The 12,306-nt window shown below is 51.6% G+C and overlaps 1 protein-coding gene across 1 annotated transcript; it reads left to right on the top strand.

Annotated features, from left to right (window-relative positions):
• The first annotated feature begins 1,679 nt into the window (after positions 1-1,679).
• Positions 1,680-3,330, top strand: SRARP (steroid receptor associated and regulated protein). Its single transcript, XM_037146136.2, has 2 exons — positions 1,680-1,852; positions 2,717-3,330. Exons 1-2 carry the CDS (start codon positions 1,771-1,773, stop codon positions 3,142-3,144), a joined length of 510 nt encoding a protein of 169 aa, XP_037002031.2. The 5' UTR covers positions 1,680-1,770; the 3' UTR covers positions 3,145-3,330.
• Positions 3,331-12,306: the final 8,976 nt, after the last annotated feature.

Below are 12,306 nucleotides of genomic sequence, written 5' to 3'. Positions count from 1 at the left end.
CTTTTATAAAAATTCTCTACAGGTTTGGGCATTTCTTATGCTGACATGGATGTCTGGTGGTATGGGCAGGAGAACACCCTTTCTTGGCTTCTCCAGAGGGCTATCTGTAGGACTCCTATATATTTCCAGGCACTGATGCACCGCTGAAAAGTTCAAAAGTTTAAGTCCTCAGGCTCATTAAAGTGAAATGAAATCTGTTCCTCATGCTCGGCCCATGTGGTCTAAAGGAGTTTTGCAAACTTGACGATACAGCCTCCATTTTCCATCTCTGGCTACACTGACTTCATCTTGTTTTCTTCACTCATTCGTCACCTTTCATAATACACTGGTGATCTAATAAGTAAACGATTTCTCTGAGTTCCGTGAACTGCTCTGGCAAATTAATTGAACCCAAGGACGGGGTCGTGGGAACCTCCAGTCTATAGAAGTTTAGTGACAACGGGGACTTTCCACTGGCATCTGCATGGGGGGTGGGGTAGCAGTCCAGTAGGACAGAGTTCTTATCTTTTCTTTTCAATTTTTAAAAAAAGATTTTGTTTATTTACTTTTAGAGAGAGGGAAAGGGAAGGAGACAGACTGGGAGAGAACCATCATTGTGTGAGAGAGACACACAGTTGCCCCTCACTTGCCTCCAACGGAGGACCTGGCCTGCAACCCAGGCATGTGCCTTGACTGGGAATCAAACCAGCAACCTTCAGTTAGTAGGCCAGCGTGAAAGCCACTGAGCCACACCAGCCAGGGCTCAGAGTCTTATCTTAACCTGTGGAGTCCGACGCGATCTCCAGGTACTATCATCTCCCGGTAGGTAGTGTCTGAACTGAGTTAATTACTTGGTTGAGTAGCAAAACAACACACCTGGGAATTGGTGGCAGAGTCAGAACACCCTGGATCACCCTGCAAAGTCACTTTCTGGGGATTAGGGCCTGGATACCTTTGGGGGCCGTACATAGTTACTTCTTACTCACAGTAGTCATATTGTTTCCATTTAATGAAGCAATATCTGTTTTCTTCTTAAAATGTTTTTCTTTTCCAGTAAAAGCAGTTGGTTTGACTTCAAGGATGCTACACACTGTGCCCTCCCCAAATTCACATTTTAAAACCTGACGCTCAATGTGATGGTATTAGCAGGTCGGCGGGGGGGTCTTTGAAGGTGATTAGGTCGTGAGGGGGGAATCCTTGTACAAGACACCCCCGAGAGGTTCCTGATCCCAGAAAAAAAGACAGCTACCTCTGAACCAGCAAGCAGGTCTTCACCAAAAAACAAATCTGCAGACACTTTCAGCTGGGACTTCCCAACATCCAGATGATGAGACATAAATGTTTGTTGTTTGGGGCCCAGGCAAAGAATGCGTTACGTAAGTAGTATTCCAGAAAGTCTTAGGGAGGGGGAACAATGTAACAAAACAAAGCGGTGGTGCAGCCAGACACAAACATGGCTGAGGGTTGGGAAACTGAGGCCTGGAGGAGAAGGTTCCGAGACCTGTGCCAGGTCAGGAAGCTGCTGAAGTTGGGAGAAATGGTGTGTCTGGTAGAAGGGCCTGCTTCCCAAGGACCCGACAGCAATGTTGACATAACCTTGTAGATCAAAGTCGCCCCCTAATTGCCCCAGGCCGGTTCCGGGGCTCCCAGGGGAAAGTGGTCAGGATCCGGATCCTGTAAATACAAAAGGTCTGGCCCTTGGTCAGGGAACTGCATTCTGGAGCAGGCTGCCAAAAACCACTCCTCCTGCCAACACTCCACCAAACTAAACTACGTGCGGTGGCAGCAGCCATGGCCTCATCAGAACACCTCAGGGACCAGAGTGCCAGCCCCAGAATCGTGGGTCTTGAGACAGATCTGGACACCAGTTCAGGTAAGAGATGGCCGAGGACGTCTCTGCCCTGAAGAAGGACCTTCTGGGAGAGGCCTAGGGCAGCTACCCTCCCTGGGGGCTGCCGGGATTCTCAGGCCAGGGGAGGACTTTGATTTTATTTCTTGTTTTAAACAATCTAACGGAACATAAGCTTCCTCCCGAGCCTGTGTCGTGGTGAAGAGCATGTAGCTAAGGGAATGGATGTGCTTACTATCCGGGGAACTCAAAAAGTTACTTTTTTAAGAGCACCACCAACTTTAGAGTCAGAGAGACCCGCTCCGGCACTTGCTTCATTGATGAACGGACTGATCAGCTCTTCTCTCTGGACTAGGCTCTGAGCTGGGTGGAGAGGACAGAGCAGGGACCCCCGGGGCAGAAATGACTGGGAACTGATGGTGTTCTCTGGTGTCATGTGGGGAGGGGAGAGCAGCGTGATGCTCCCTGAGGACCCTCATATCTGCTGAAGCCCAGCCTCAGTCTTCTAATCTGTTGAATGGGGCTGGGGCTTTCCTCTTGTTTGAGGACCTCGCTGCTCACAGCGTCTCTCTGGAGCTTGTTGGAAGTGCTCCTGACCCCTGCATGGTGACAAGACACTGGGCCCTCCATGTGCACAGCAAGGAGGAGGAGCTCTGAGCCAGGGGTCTTGGGGCTCCTGGGGGGCAGAGGCCAATCAGAGGGAAGCAGGATTTAAAGCCAGGTCTCTCTGATGCTGAAGTCCACGCTCTTTGCCCCCACGGTTTCCACCTATGTGTGTCCACCTACACACGGGTAAAACCTCGTGGAATGTATCAATGTGTGAATTAATAACAGAACCATGTTGACTGTTGTGCTAACACAAACCTTCCGTCTTCTCCTTCCTTCCAGGGGGGAAGTCAGCCCACCTTCTAAAGGCCGTCCCTGCAGCTCACCTAACTTTTGTTATCGACTGTGTCCGTGGGAAACCGCTCTCGCTGGCAGCTCCCCCGGCACCGCCCCACGCCCTCAGTCCCAACCAAGGACTTGTCACCCCTCCAATGAAGACTTACATCTTGTTCTGTGGGTCTGGCCAGTCCCATCTGATTCAGGAGGCTCCCTTGGGTGGGGAGCACCTCGCCCAGGCCAGGGGCACCCCGCCACCCTGCAGAGGGGCTGTGGCCTCAGCTTTCTCCTCAGTCAGCCCACTGAGGCCCCAGGAGCCTCCTGAAGACAAGGGGAGCCCCTCAAAGATGGTGCCCACAAGGTCTTCAGCTTGGGAAATGGTCATGAACACACTCAAAGCTTTCTCCTCCTGTGTCTGTGGGAAGGCAGAGTAACTGGAAGAGCCTGACTGGGGGCGAGGGGGTTGGCACCTCAGGCTCACGTGCCCAGGGGCTGCCCTTCCCAGGGCCCATGGCCTCTCTGCCAGGATCTGCAAAGTGCCAGGGAAAAACACCACCCCTTTCTTGGAGCTTATATCCCTGGGGTTGGGGGAGAGGTGGGAGGAAGTTTAAACAAGCAAATAAATAAAGACAATTTTGACACAAAATGAGCTCTGTGCAGAAACTGAGACATGGTGCCGGGGTGGAAAGGGACCGGGGCAAAGAGCTTTTCTGTCGTGGTGGATGGGAAAGGCCTCTCTGAGTGGGTAGCAATTAAAGTATGATCTTCCCTGGCTGGTGTGGCTCAGTGGATTGAGCACTGGCCTGTGGGACACAAAGGGTCACCAGTTCAATTCCCAGTCAAGGCACATGCCTGGGTTGCAGGCCAGGTCCCCAGTAGGGGGTGTGCGAGAGGCAGCCACACATTGATGTTTCTCTCCATCTTTCTCCCTCCCTTCCCCCTCTCTAAAAATAAAAAATAAATAAATAATCTTTTAAAAAATAGATAAAGTATGATCTGAAAGGTAAGAAGGAGCCAAGCTCTGTGAACCGCCCTCACCCAGGGCCATGGGGCGGAGCAGACCAGGTGGGGTCAGGACGCCCCAGCAGGACAGGCAGCAGCAGTACACTGTCCACTGTCATCTTGGTTCACATACAAGTGTGTAGGTCACGGAAGGCATGAGACACAGAATGGGGAAATTCAAGAACCTAGGAAGGACCTGGCAGTCTGAGAGTAAATAAAGGGAACCAGCCTCTCAGGAGGGGGTGAAAGTCTGCCAAAGAGAGTGGAGTATCATATTTGAACGAATAACATAAGAGCCAGTACACACTGAGCATCTGTTTCATGCCAGGCTTGTGCTGCACCTTAGAAATGCAGAAAAAGGGGGGTCCTGCTCCCTAGGGCAGTCGTGTTCCCCAGCATGAAGTGTGCTCACTGGCGTGTGTGAGGGTGTGTGGAGGTGTAAGGGATGCCTGGCACTGTGCGAAACTCTGTGAACCCATCTGAGGAAGTGTTTCGAGGATGTATCGACCAATTGCTCTGTGCCAGGGAAATAACATCCTTCCCATGCCAATATGGGGATGCACTGGTTTTGTGCCCATTTCACGGATTAGGGAACGGAGGGACATAGAGGTTGAGGGACCCACTCAAGTCCCTATGGACTGGTACAGTTGGGATTAGGACCTGGGCAAGCCTGGTGCTCACGTTCTTGCTCCTAACCCTAGGGCCAATGGCCTCCCATCCTAGTCAGGTCACTTTTAGGCAGACAGGATTCAGAAAGAACAGTTGTAGCCCTGTCCTCAAGGAGCTCACAGCCTTGTAGGGAAGGCAAGAAAGGTAACTACTGATTGGTACAAGAATAAGGGCACACAGAATGCTGTTGGGGCTGGAGGAGGCTGCCCAGCCCCCTCTGGGAGAGGAAATCAGGGAGGGCTTCCTGTAGGAAGTGACACCTAAGCTTAGATCTGAAGAGTGAGTGAACCATACAAAGGCAAGGAGGCAGGGGTGGGGAGTGTTCCAGAAAAAAGGACCAGAGTCACTCAGGCTGGCTATTGTATTCATTCATTTATTCACCAAGTATTTATTTGGCACCCACTGTGTGCCAGGCTGTGGGCTAGATGCTGGACTGGGGCCCGACAACGAAGGTGCTTATTCTCTAGCAAAGCACGCACAGGCAACAAGCAGAGAGGCCAGAGAAGTGGCAGGGACCACACTGTGTGAGGCCTTGCAGACCACGATGAAGTCTTTAGATTTGATTCTGAGATGGGGACCATCAGAAATTGTGAGCTGAGAGTGGCGTGACCAGATGTACCTTTAAATTTTTTCTTCTAGCTCTTGTACTGAGATCAGAAGCTTAGGAGGCTGCACCTTAATTCAAGCAAGGCAGGGGGGTGGTTTGAACTAGAGAGGCGGTGACAGAATAACCTGGACGACCTAGGTCTCTTCCTCTCTTCTCTCCTCATTAAGAATCACTGGGCTAGAAAGGCCCAAAGACAGAGGATGTAGGGAGTTTGAGACCCTCATGGAAAAGGGTGAGGCCTGTAGCTGCACATCTAGCTGTTCATCAGCAGGTGTCGCCCTATCACCAACCTGGAGGGCACCCTGGTCTCCCCCTGAATGGGAAAGGTGGGAACCTGCTGGGCATGCAGCCAGAGCCTGGGGCCAGCAGCTCAGTGGGGTCCATGTTTTCAGCATTCGAACTTTCATTCTAACCAACACCCCTTTCATCCAGAATAAGGACTATTGGTGTTTTTCTTATGTGCATTCAATTCCTTTCACTCCAGATCTGAGAGGTGGGTATGATTTTTATTGCCACTTTGCAGATGAGAAAACTGAGGCACAGAGAGATGAAGTGATTTGCCCAAGGTCCGCATCCAGAGAAAGGCAGAGCCCAAATCCAAACCCCAGGCCACTACACCTGTAGTCACAGAGTCGTAACCCCGCACCGGCTGCAGGCACTCCCTTCACATTTGCCGAGTGAGTGAATGAAGGAAGAATGAAGGCTTTCCAAGGACCCAACCTAGGGCCGGACCATGTGTAGGGAGTGTCTAGGGACTGAACGGGTGAGTGGGGCCCTCAATGAGATGGGGCACACAGGTGGAGGGGAATAGCTCCGTCTCTTCTCCGAAATCCTGGGAGGCGTTATCCCATTTTACAGATGAGGAAACTGAGCCTCTGGTAGGTTAAGCAACTGGCCCAAGGTCACAGAGCTAGTAAGTAGCAGAGCCAGAGTGAAACTAGGAGTAGTTTGACCTCAGAGCTATGACAACCGGACCATGCTGATTGGACTTACTGAAAACCGGTTGAGGGAACGAATCAATCTGTAAATGACAGATTTTATTGAACCGGTGAAGGAAGGTGTGATGAGGTGAGTGTGTCCCCAGGCTGGCAGTTACGCTTCATTCAGGACTGTGTCCTGTCTAAAGTAAAATAAAATAAAATAGGTCATTTTAAAATGGAGTCGGGCTATGGCTGGAGTGGCTCAGCCGACTGAGTGCCGGCCTGTGAACCAAAAGGTTGCTGGTTCGATTCCCAGTCAGGGCATGTGCCTGAGTTGCAGGCCAGGTCCCCAGTTTGGGGTGTGCGAGAGGCAACCGATTGATGTATCTCTCACACCACTGATGTTTCTCTCCCTCTCTTTCTGTCTCCCTTCCTCTCTTTCTAAAAATAAATAAATTAAATTAAAAATTTTTAAATAAAATGGAGTTGGTGCTGCCCCGGCAGAGAAACTACTTTGCACGTCTTATGCCTCAAACCTTTGGATGTTAAAATGGAGCAAAATAAGCTTTGGGCCGGGTCCAGAGGAGCCTTATGGCCCCAAGAACTGTTTGCAAACAACAAGAAAGCAGAGATTATTACTCCCAGACTGAAAATTACAACCGTTCTTTAGAATCCGCATCGCTAGGTTACCTGCACCTACAGAAATGCCTTCCTCCTGTTGATGTGATCGCTCTTCTTCCCTTTCTCAAAAACAGCCCTTGTCTTTGTTTCTTTTCTTTTCCTTTTTTTTTTGACTTTGTTTCTTAATCAGAATGTTACTTGGGTTTCTGCCTGAATCGATGCTTCCTGAAGAGCTATTCTTGTATGTTTCAAATAAATGCCTGTTGCCTGTCATGTGGAAAGGCCTTTTTAGTTTTACGTTAGCAGTCCCCAGTGCCTTAAACTGCCTAGTGTAGTAGGTGCTCAAGAATTGTGTGGGGGACCTCCAGCCAAGACGGAGGCGTAAGTAGACACGCTGTGCCTCCTCCTCGCACAAACAAAATAAGGACAACAACAATCTAGAAACAAAATAACAACCAGAACTGACAGAAAATTGAAGTACATGGAAGTCGGCAAACCAAGGAGATAAAATAGACACATTCATTCAGACTGGTAGGCAGGGTGGAGTCGGGCAGCCAGGGGAGAGGGGTCGTGGCACAAAAAGCGGTGAAACTGGATGCTCAAGGCACCCTGGGCGTGTAAGACGGCAGAGGGCAGACCCCAGGCACGCAGGCGGGGGCTGGCAGATCCCGGGTGTGGGGTGGCAACGAGCAGACCCAGTGAGGTGGCGATTGTGAAGCCAGGCACTGCGGGTAAGGAGGCTGGCTGACTACACGGTCCCATATTCGCATGCAGACAAACCAGGTGAAAACAGAGAGCGAGACAGACCTTGCAACCCAGGGTCCCAGCTTGGGGAAATAAAGCCTCAAAACATTGATTGAAAACACCTGTGGGGGTTGAGGCACAGGGAGAGACTCCCAGCCAACAGGAGAGTTTGTTGGAGAGACCCACAGGGTCCTAGAATGCACACAAGCCCACCCACCCTGGAATCAGCACCAGAAAGGCCCGGTTCACTTGGGGAAAGCGGCGGAAGGGACTGAAGTCCAACAGAGAGCGGAGCAAGTGCCATTGCTCCCTCTCGGACCCTGCCCCCACATACAGCATCACAACCCAGCAACTGTGTTGACCCGCCCTGGTCAACACCTAAGGCTCTGGCCCTCATTACGTAACAGGCGTGACAAGACACAAAAAATGGCCCAAACAGAAGAAGAGATCAAAGCTCCAGAAATAATATAACTAAGCGACCAAGAGATAGCCAATCTATCAGATGCACAGTTCAAAGCACTGGTGATCAGGATGCTCACAGAACTGGTTGACTTTGGTCACAAATTAGATTAAAAATGAAGGCTATGCTAAGCAAAATGAAGGAAAATGCACAGGGAACCAACAGTGATGAGAAAAAAACTGGGACTCAAATCAAAGGAGTGGACCAGAAGGAAGAAAGAAACAACCGAACAGAAAAGAATGAAGAAACAAGAATTAAAAAAAAAAAAAAAAACGAGAGGCTTAGGAACCTCCAGGACATCTTTAACCACTCCAACATCCAAATTATAGGGGTACCAGAAGGGGAAGAGGAACAGCCACGAGTGGAAAACTTATTTGAACAAATAATAAAGGAGAATTTCCCCAATCTGGCAAAGGAAATAGACTGCCAGGAAGTCCAGGAAGCTCAGAGAGTCCCAAAGAAGGTGGACCCAAGGAGGAACACTCCAAGGCACATCATCATTATATTTGCCAAGATTAAAATGAAGAAAAGAATTTTAGAAGCAGCAAGAGATAAGGGGACAGTCACCTACAAAGGAGTTCCCATCAGACTGTCAGCTGATTTCTCAAAAGAGACCTTGTAGGCAAGAAGGGGCTGGAAAGAAGTATTCCAAGTCATGAAACGCAAGGACCTACATCCAAGATTGTGCTATCCAGCAAGGCTTTCATTTAGAATGGAAGGGCAGATAAAGTGCTTCTCAGATAAGATCAAATTCAAGGAGCTCATCATCACCAAGCCCTTATTATATGAAATGTTAAAGGGACTTATCTAAGAAAAAGAAGATTAAAAACACGTATACTAAAATGACAGCAAACTCACAATTACTAACAACCACATCTAAAACAAAAACAAACTCAGGAAACAACTAGAACAGGAACAGAACCACAGAAATGGAGATCACATGGAGGGTTAGCAACAGGGAGGGGGAGGAGGAGAGAGAAGGGGAAAAGGTACAGAGAGTAAGTACCATAGATGGTCGGTAGAAAATAGATGGGGAGGGCAAGAATAGTATGGGAAATATAGAAGCTAAAGAACTTATGACACATGGACATGAACTAAAGGGGGAAAATGTGGGTGGGAGGGGGTGTGCAGGGTGGAGGGGAATGGAGGGGGGAATGGGACAACTGTAATAACATAATCAATAAAAATTACTTAAAAAAAGAATTATGTGGGGCACCCTGAATGGTGCAGCTCAGTGCGTTGGATGTCATCCCAAAAACCAAAAGGCCGTGGGTTTGATTCTTGGTCAGGGCACATGCCTGGGTTGTTTGTGGGTCTGGTCCCCGTTTGAGGCTTGCACAGGAGAAAGCCAACCGACTGATGTTTCTCTCCCTCGCTTTCTCCCTTCCTTCCCTTTCCTCTGGAATCAATAAAAAAGAAAAAGAAAAAAATTGCCTACTATCTCAAGGAATACCGTCTTTTAAAAAAACTTATGTAGGGCCAGCAGCCCTGCTTTGTGCCCTGCGGGGTGGCACCCAGAGGGCCCCCACCCAGTGCAGTAGGCCCCAGATTTCTCTGGAAGGTTGTCTCTGGGTCCGGGCCCTGGTGCTCTGGCCTGGCTGGCTGCTGGCAGTGAGCAGCAGGCCAGCTGTGCTGACTGTAAATAACAGGTGCTCCCCTGCCCAGGGACTGCTGCCTTGGTGGCCCATCCAGCCGACTCCAGTCACTAAGCCCCCGGGGACCCTCTCTTGTTTGGGGGCAGAGCCTGTGTGTGGGTGGTACCTTGGTTTTCCTTGTTCAGAAAACCGCAGTTTTAACAAAAGCTTAGCACTTACTGAGCTTACATTAGAACATCATCTCTCTCTGGTTCCTCCCAGCTGCTTTGAGAGGGTGCTCCCCGGTCTTTGTTTACGGGTGAGGGAACCAGGCTGCCGGAGGCGTGTCCTCCCCCCCCCCCCTCCACCCCTGGGGCCCAGACAGGCTCTTCTGGGAGGCCCAGGGAACCTTTCAGCCCTGCCCTCACCTGTGTCTCCTGGAGAGAAGACCCCAGGTACCAAGGCAGCTCTCTGTTCCTCTAGCCCTGCCTTGGCCTTGGGTCCAGGGAGAGTGAGGGTAAAGCTGGGGGTGCCCTGGGCAATTTTGTGCGTGGCACACGTGAGCTACGGACATCACAGCCCAGCGCCAGGGCTTTTACATGCATTCTGAAACAGCTCTAGTGGGTAGAGCTTCTTAGCGCCATTTTGCTGTGGCGCAGAAAGGTGACGGCATGCGCTCGAGATCGTGCGGTTCAGGAGCAGCAGAGCCGTCAAACCCACGTGGGGTGGCTCCCGAGTTTGCAGCGGACCCTCCGCTCTGTACTGAAGCTCATTAGTTGTCCTTGTTTTTAATCCTGCAAACGTTGACTTAGCTCCTTTCCCATGCCAGGCTTGGGAGCAAGAGGGCAGACTAAGGCTTATTCTTCTGCTATTGCAGAACTAGGGTCCAAGGCAGATAGGGGGTGGGCGGATGGGGCGGGGACCCGGGGTTGCAATGTGTGTAGTGTGGTGGGGCTCAGCCCCTAGGCCAGGGAAGAGTATGCCAAGGGTGTGCTTCTCTGGCAAAGAAGCCCTGGCCTGAGGTTCTGGAGGTCTGGTCTTCGTTCCGTCTCTCCCACTGACTTGCCGTGTAACCCTAGGCAAGGGCCTCCCCATCTCTGGGCCTTGGTCTCCCATAAGGAGTTTGAACCGACTCCCCAAGGGACCAGGGCTGGCCAAGCACCTGGCTGAGGCTCCAGGGTCTGCCCCGAGCAATATGCTCTTTTCATCTGAGTCTGAATTTCTGTTGACGACAAGGTATGGCCTGGGGTTCTGCTGGTAGTTCTGGAGGGCTTTCTCGAGGAGGGGTCTTTCCTCCTGGGCCAGGTCTCTGAAAGTGAGGGAGCCTCCTCGGTCCTCCGCACCCCTCAGGGTCTCTGACACCGCCTAACCTGGACCTTCTCCCAGGTCTCTAGCTCTGCAGGAAACCATATTCTCAACGTGCCTCCTGCCCAAGCCCACTCCAAGAGCTATAAGAAGTACAAGGCCACCTCTGGCTGGTGTGGCTCAGTGGATGAGCACGGGCTTCGAACCAAAGAGCGGCAGGTTTCCCAGTCAGGGCACGTGCCTGGGTTGCGGGCCAGGTCCCCAGAGGCAACCACACACTGATGTTTCTCTCCCTCTCTTTCTCACTCCCTTGCCCTCTCTAAAAATAAATAAATAAAACCTTCTAAAAAATTAAAAGAAGTACGAGTCCACTTTCCTGCACAGGCTGTGTGTGGGGTGCAGTGGGGCTGCTTTGGTAGGGCCCCTCGTGGTGTTGATGGGGGACTCAAATGCAGGAAAAATTTTGGTTTCAGGCGATAGCCAATAAGCTTCGTAATCAATGCTTGTAAAAGCTATTGTTCCAGGAACGGAAGGCACGACCCGCCCTGACTCCAGGAGACTGTAGCTGCTCCCTCTTTGGGCCCCAGGAGGACTGAGAGCAATCAGGGCGGCAGCTGAGCCACTGTGCTCCAGGGGGAGACGCCCACCGCCCGGGGCCCAGAGGAAGAAGAATGCTGCAGCTTTTATCTGATTAACTTTCCCCCTGAATTCCAATCCCCTTACCTACACTTTCCTTCTCCTAATAAAAAGAGTCAGGTTTAAAATGGAATGTGAGATGGTCTGTTAGGGTACAAACAAACCCAGGTCTTCTCAGATTGCTGACCATCTGATCAAAGCGCCCATCAAGGTTCAACCCCTGTCTCTGCCTGTTGCATCTTGGTAGGTGAGAGGCAGCCCGGACACTGGCTTTTCCGGTTTCAGTGGGGGCTACTGATTGGGGCTGATCCTTCAGAGGGCTTTCTAGAGCCCCAGCCAAGGACTCAACCATGCCCCTTCCAAGCTGGGTGACCTTGGGCTTGTCGCTTGACTTCTATGAACCTGCATGTCCTCCTTGGTACCCACCTTGCAGGACCGTTGTGGGGGTGAGCAGTGTGTTTGGCTCGCTCTGGGCTCTCAATGAATGGGGCTGCTATAATTACTCCTCATGGGGTGTGGGGCGGGGTGGTGGGCATCCAGCCAGGTCTATATTTAGCACGGAAAGGGTGGGGGGCCTGGAGACAAAGCATTGCCGCCAGCCGGGGCACCTGGGGGGCGGAGCCACTGAGAGACAGCCTGCTGGTCTTTCCCTCCCACCCTCCTTTTCCACAGGGTCACCTTGGCAGGAGGGCTCCCACAGTCTGGATGTGTCCAGTCCCCAGCGGCCGCTCTGTCCTCTGTGCAACCCTCATCCCCCAAACCTTGACCTGGGGAGCAGTCTGCTGGGGGCTGGGGTGGGAAGGATGTGGCCCCATTGGCCATGTGGGGGCCTGACCCCTTCCCTAGCCTGGGCTGCCAGCGGCCCAGCCCAGGGTGGGACTTTGCTGGGTCCTGAAGGCCAAGGTGAGACTGACCCCATGGATGGGAGTCAAGGAAGGGGGGAGCTGGTCCGGCTCCTCCCCTAAACCCCAGACCGATGAGTGTTGGGGCTGCAAATAGCGCAGCGGAATCAGTGAGTCACAGAGGCTGGAAATACCGTGCCCGCTCGCCCTCCCTTC

The sequence above is a fragment of the Artibeus jamaicensis genome, unplaced genomic scaffold, assembly GCF_021234435.1.
Source record: "Artibeus jamaicensis isolate MK-2021 breed Jamaican fruit bat unplaced genomic scaffold, CSHL_Jam_final scaffold_847, whole genome shotgun sequence".
NCBI lineage: Eukaryota > Metazoa > Chordata > Mammalia > Chiroptera > Phyllostomidae > Artibeus > Artibeus jamaicensis.
The sequence above is the reverse complement of the archived record's forward strand: the minus strand, read 5'-3'. Positions and strand labels throughout refer to the sequence as shown.

Coding starts and splice junctions, on each gene's coding strand:
- SRARP (XM_037146136.2), top strand. CDS start 1,771: ATGGCCTCATCAGAACACCTCAGGGACCAGAGTGCCAGCCCCAGAATC. Junction 1,853..2,716: donor AGATCTGGACACCAGTTCAG/GTAAGAGATGGC, acceptor CCTTCCTTCCAG/GGGGGAAGTCAGCCCACCTT.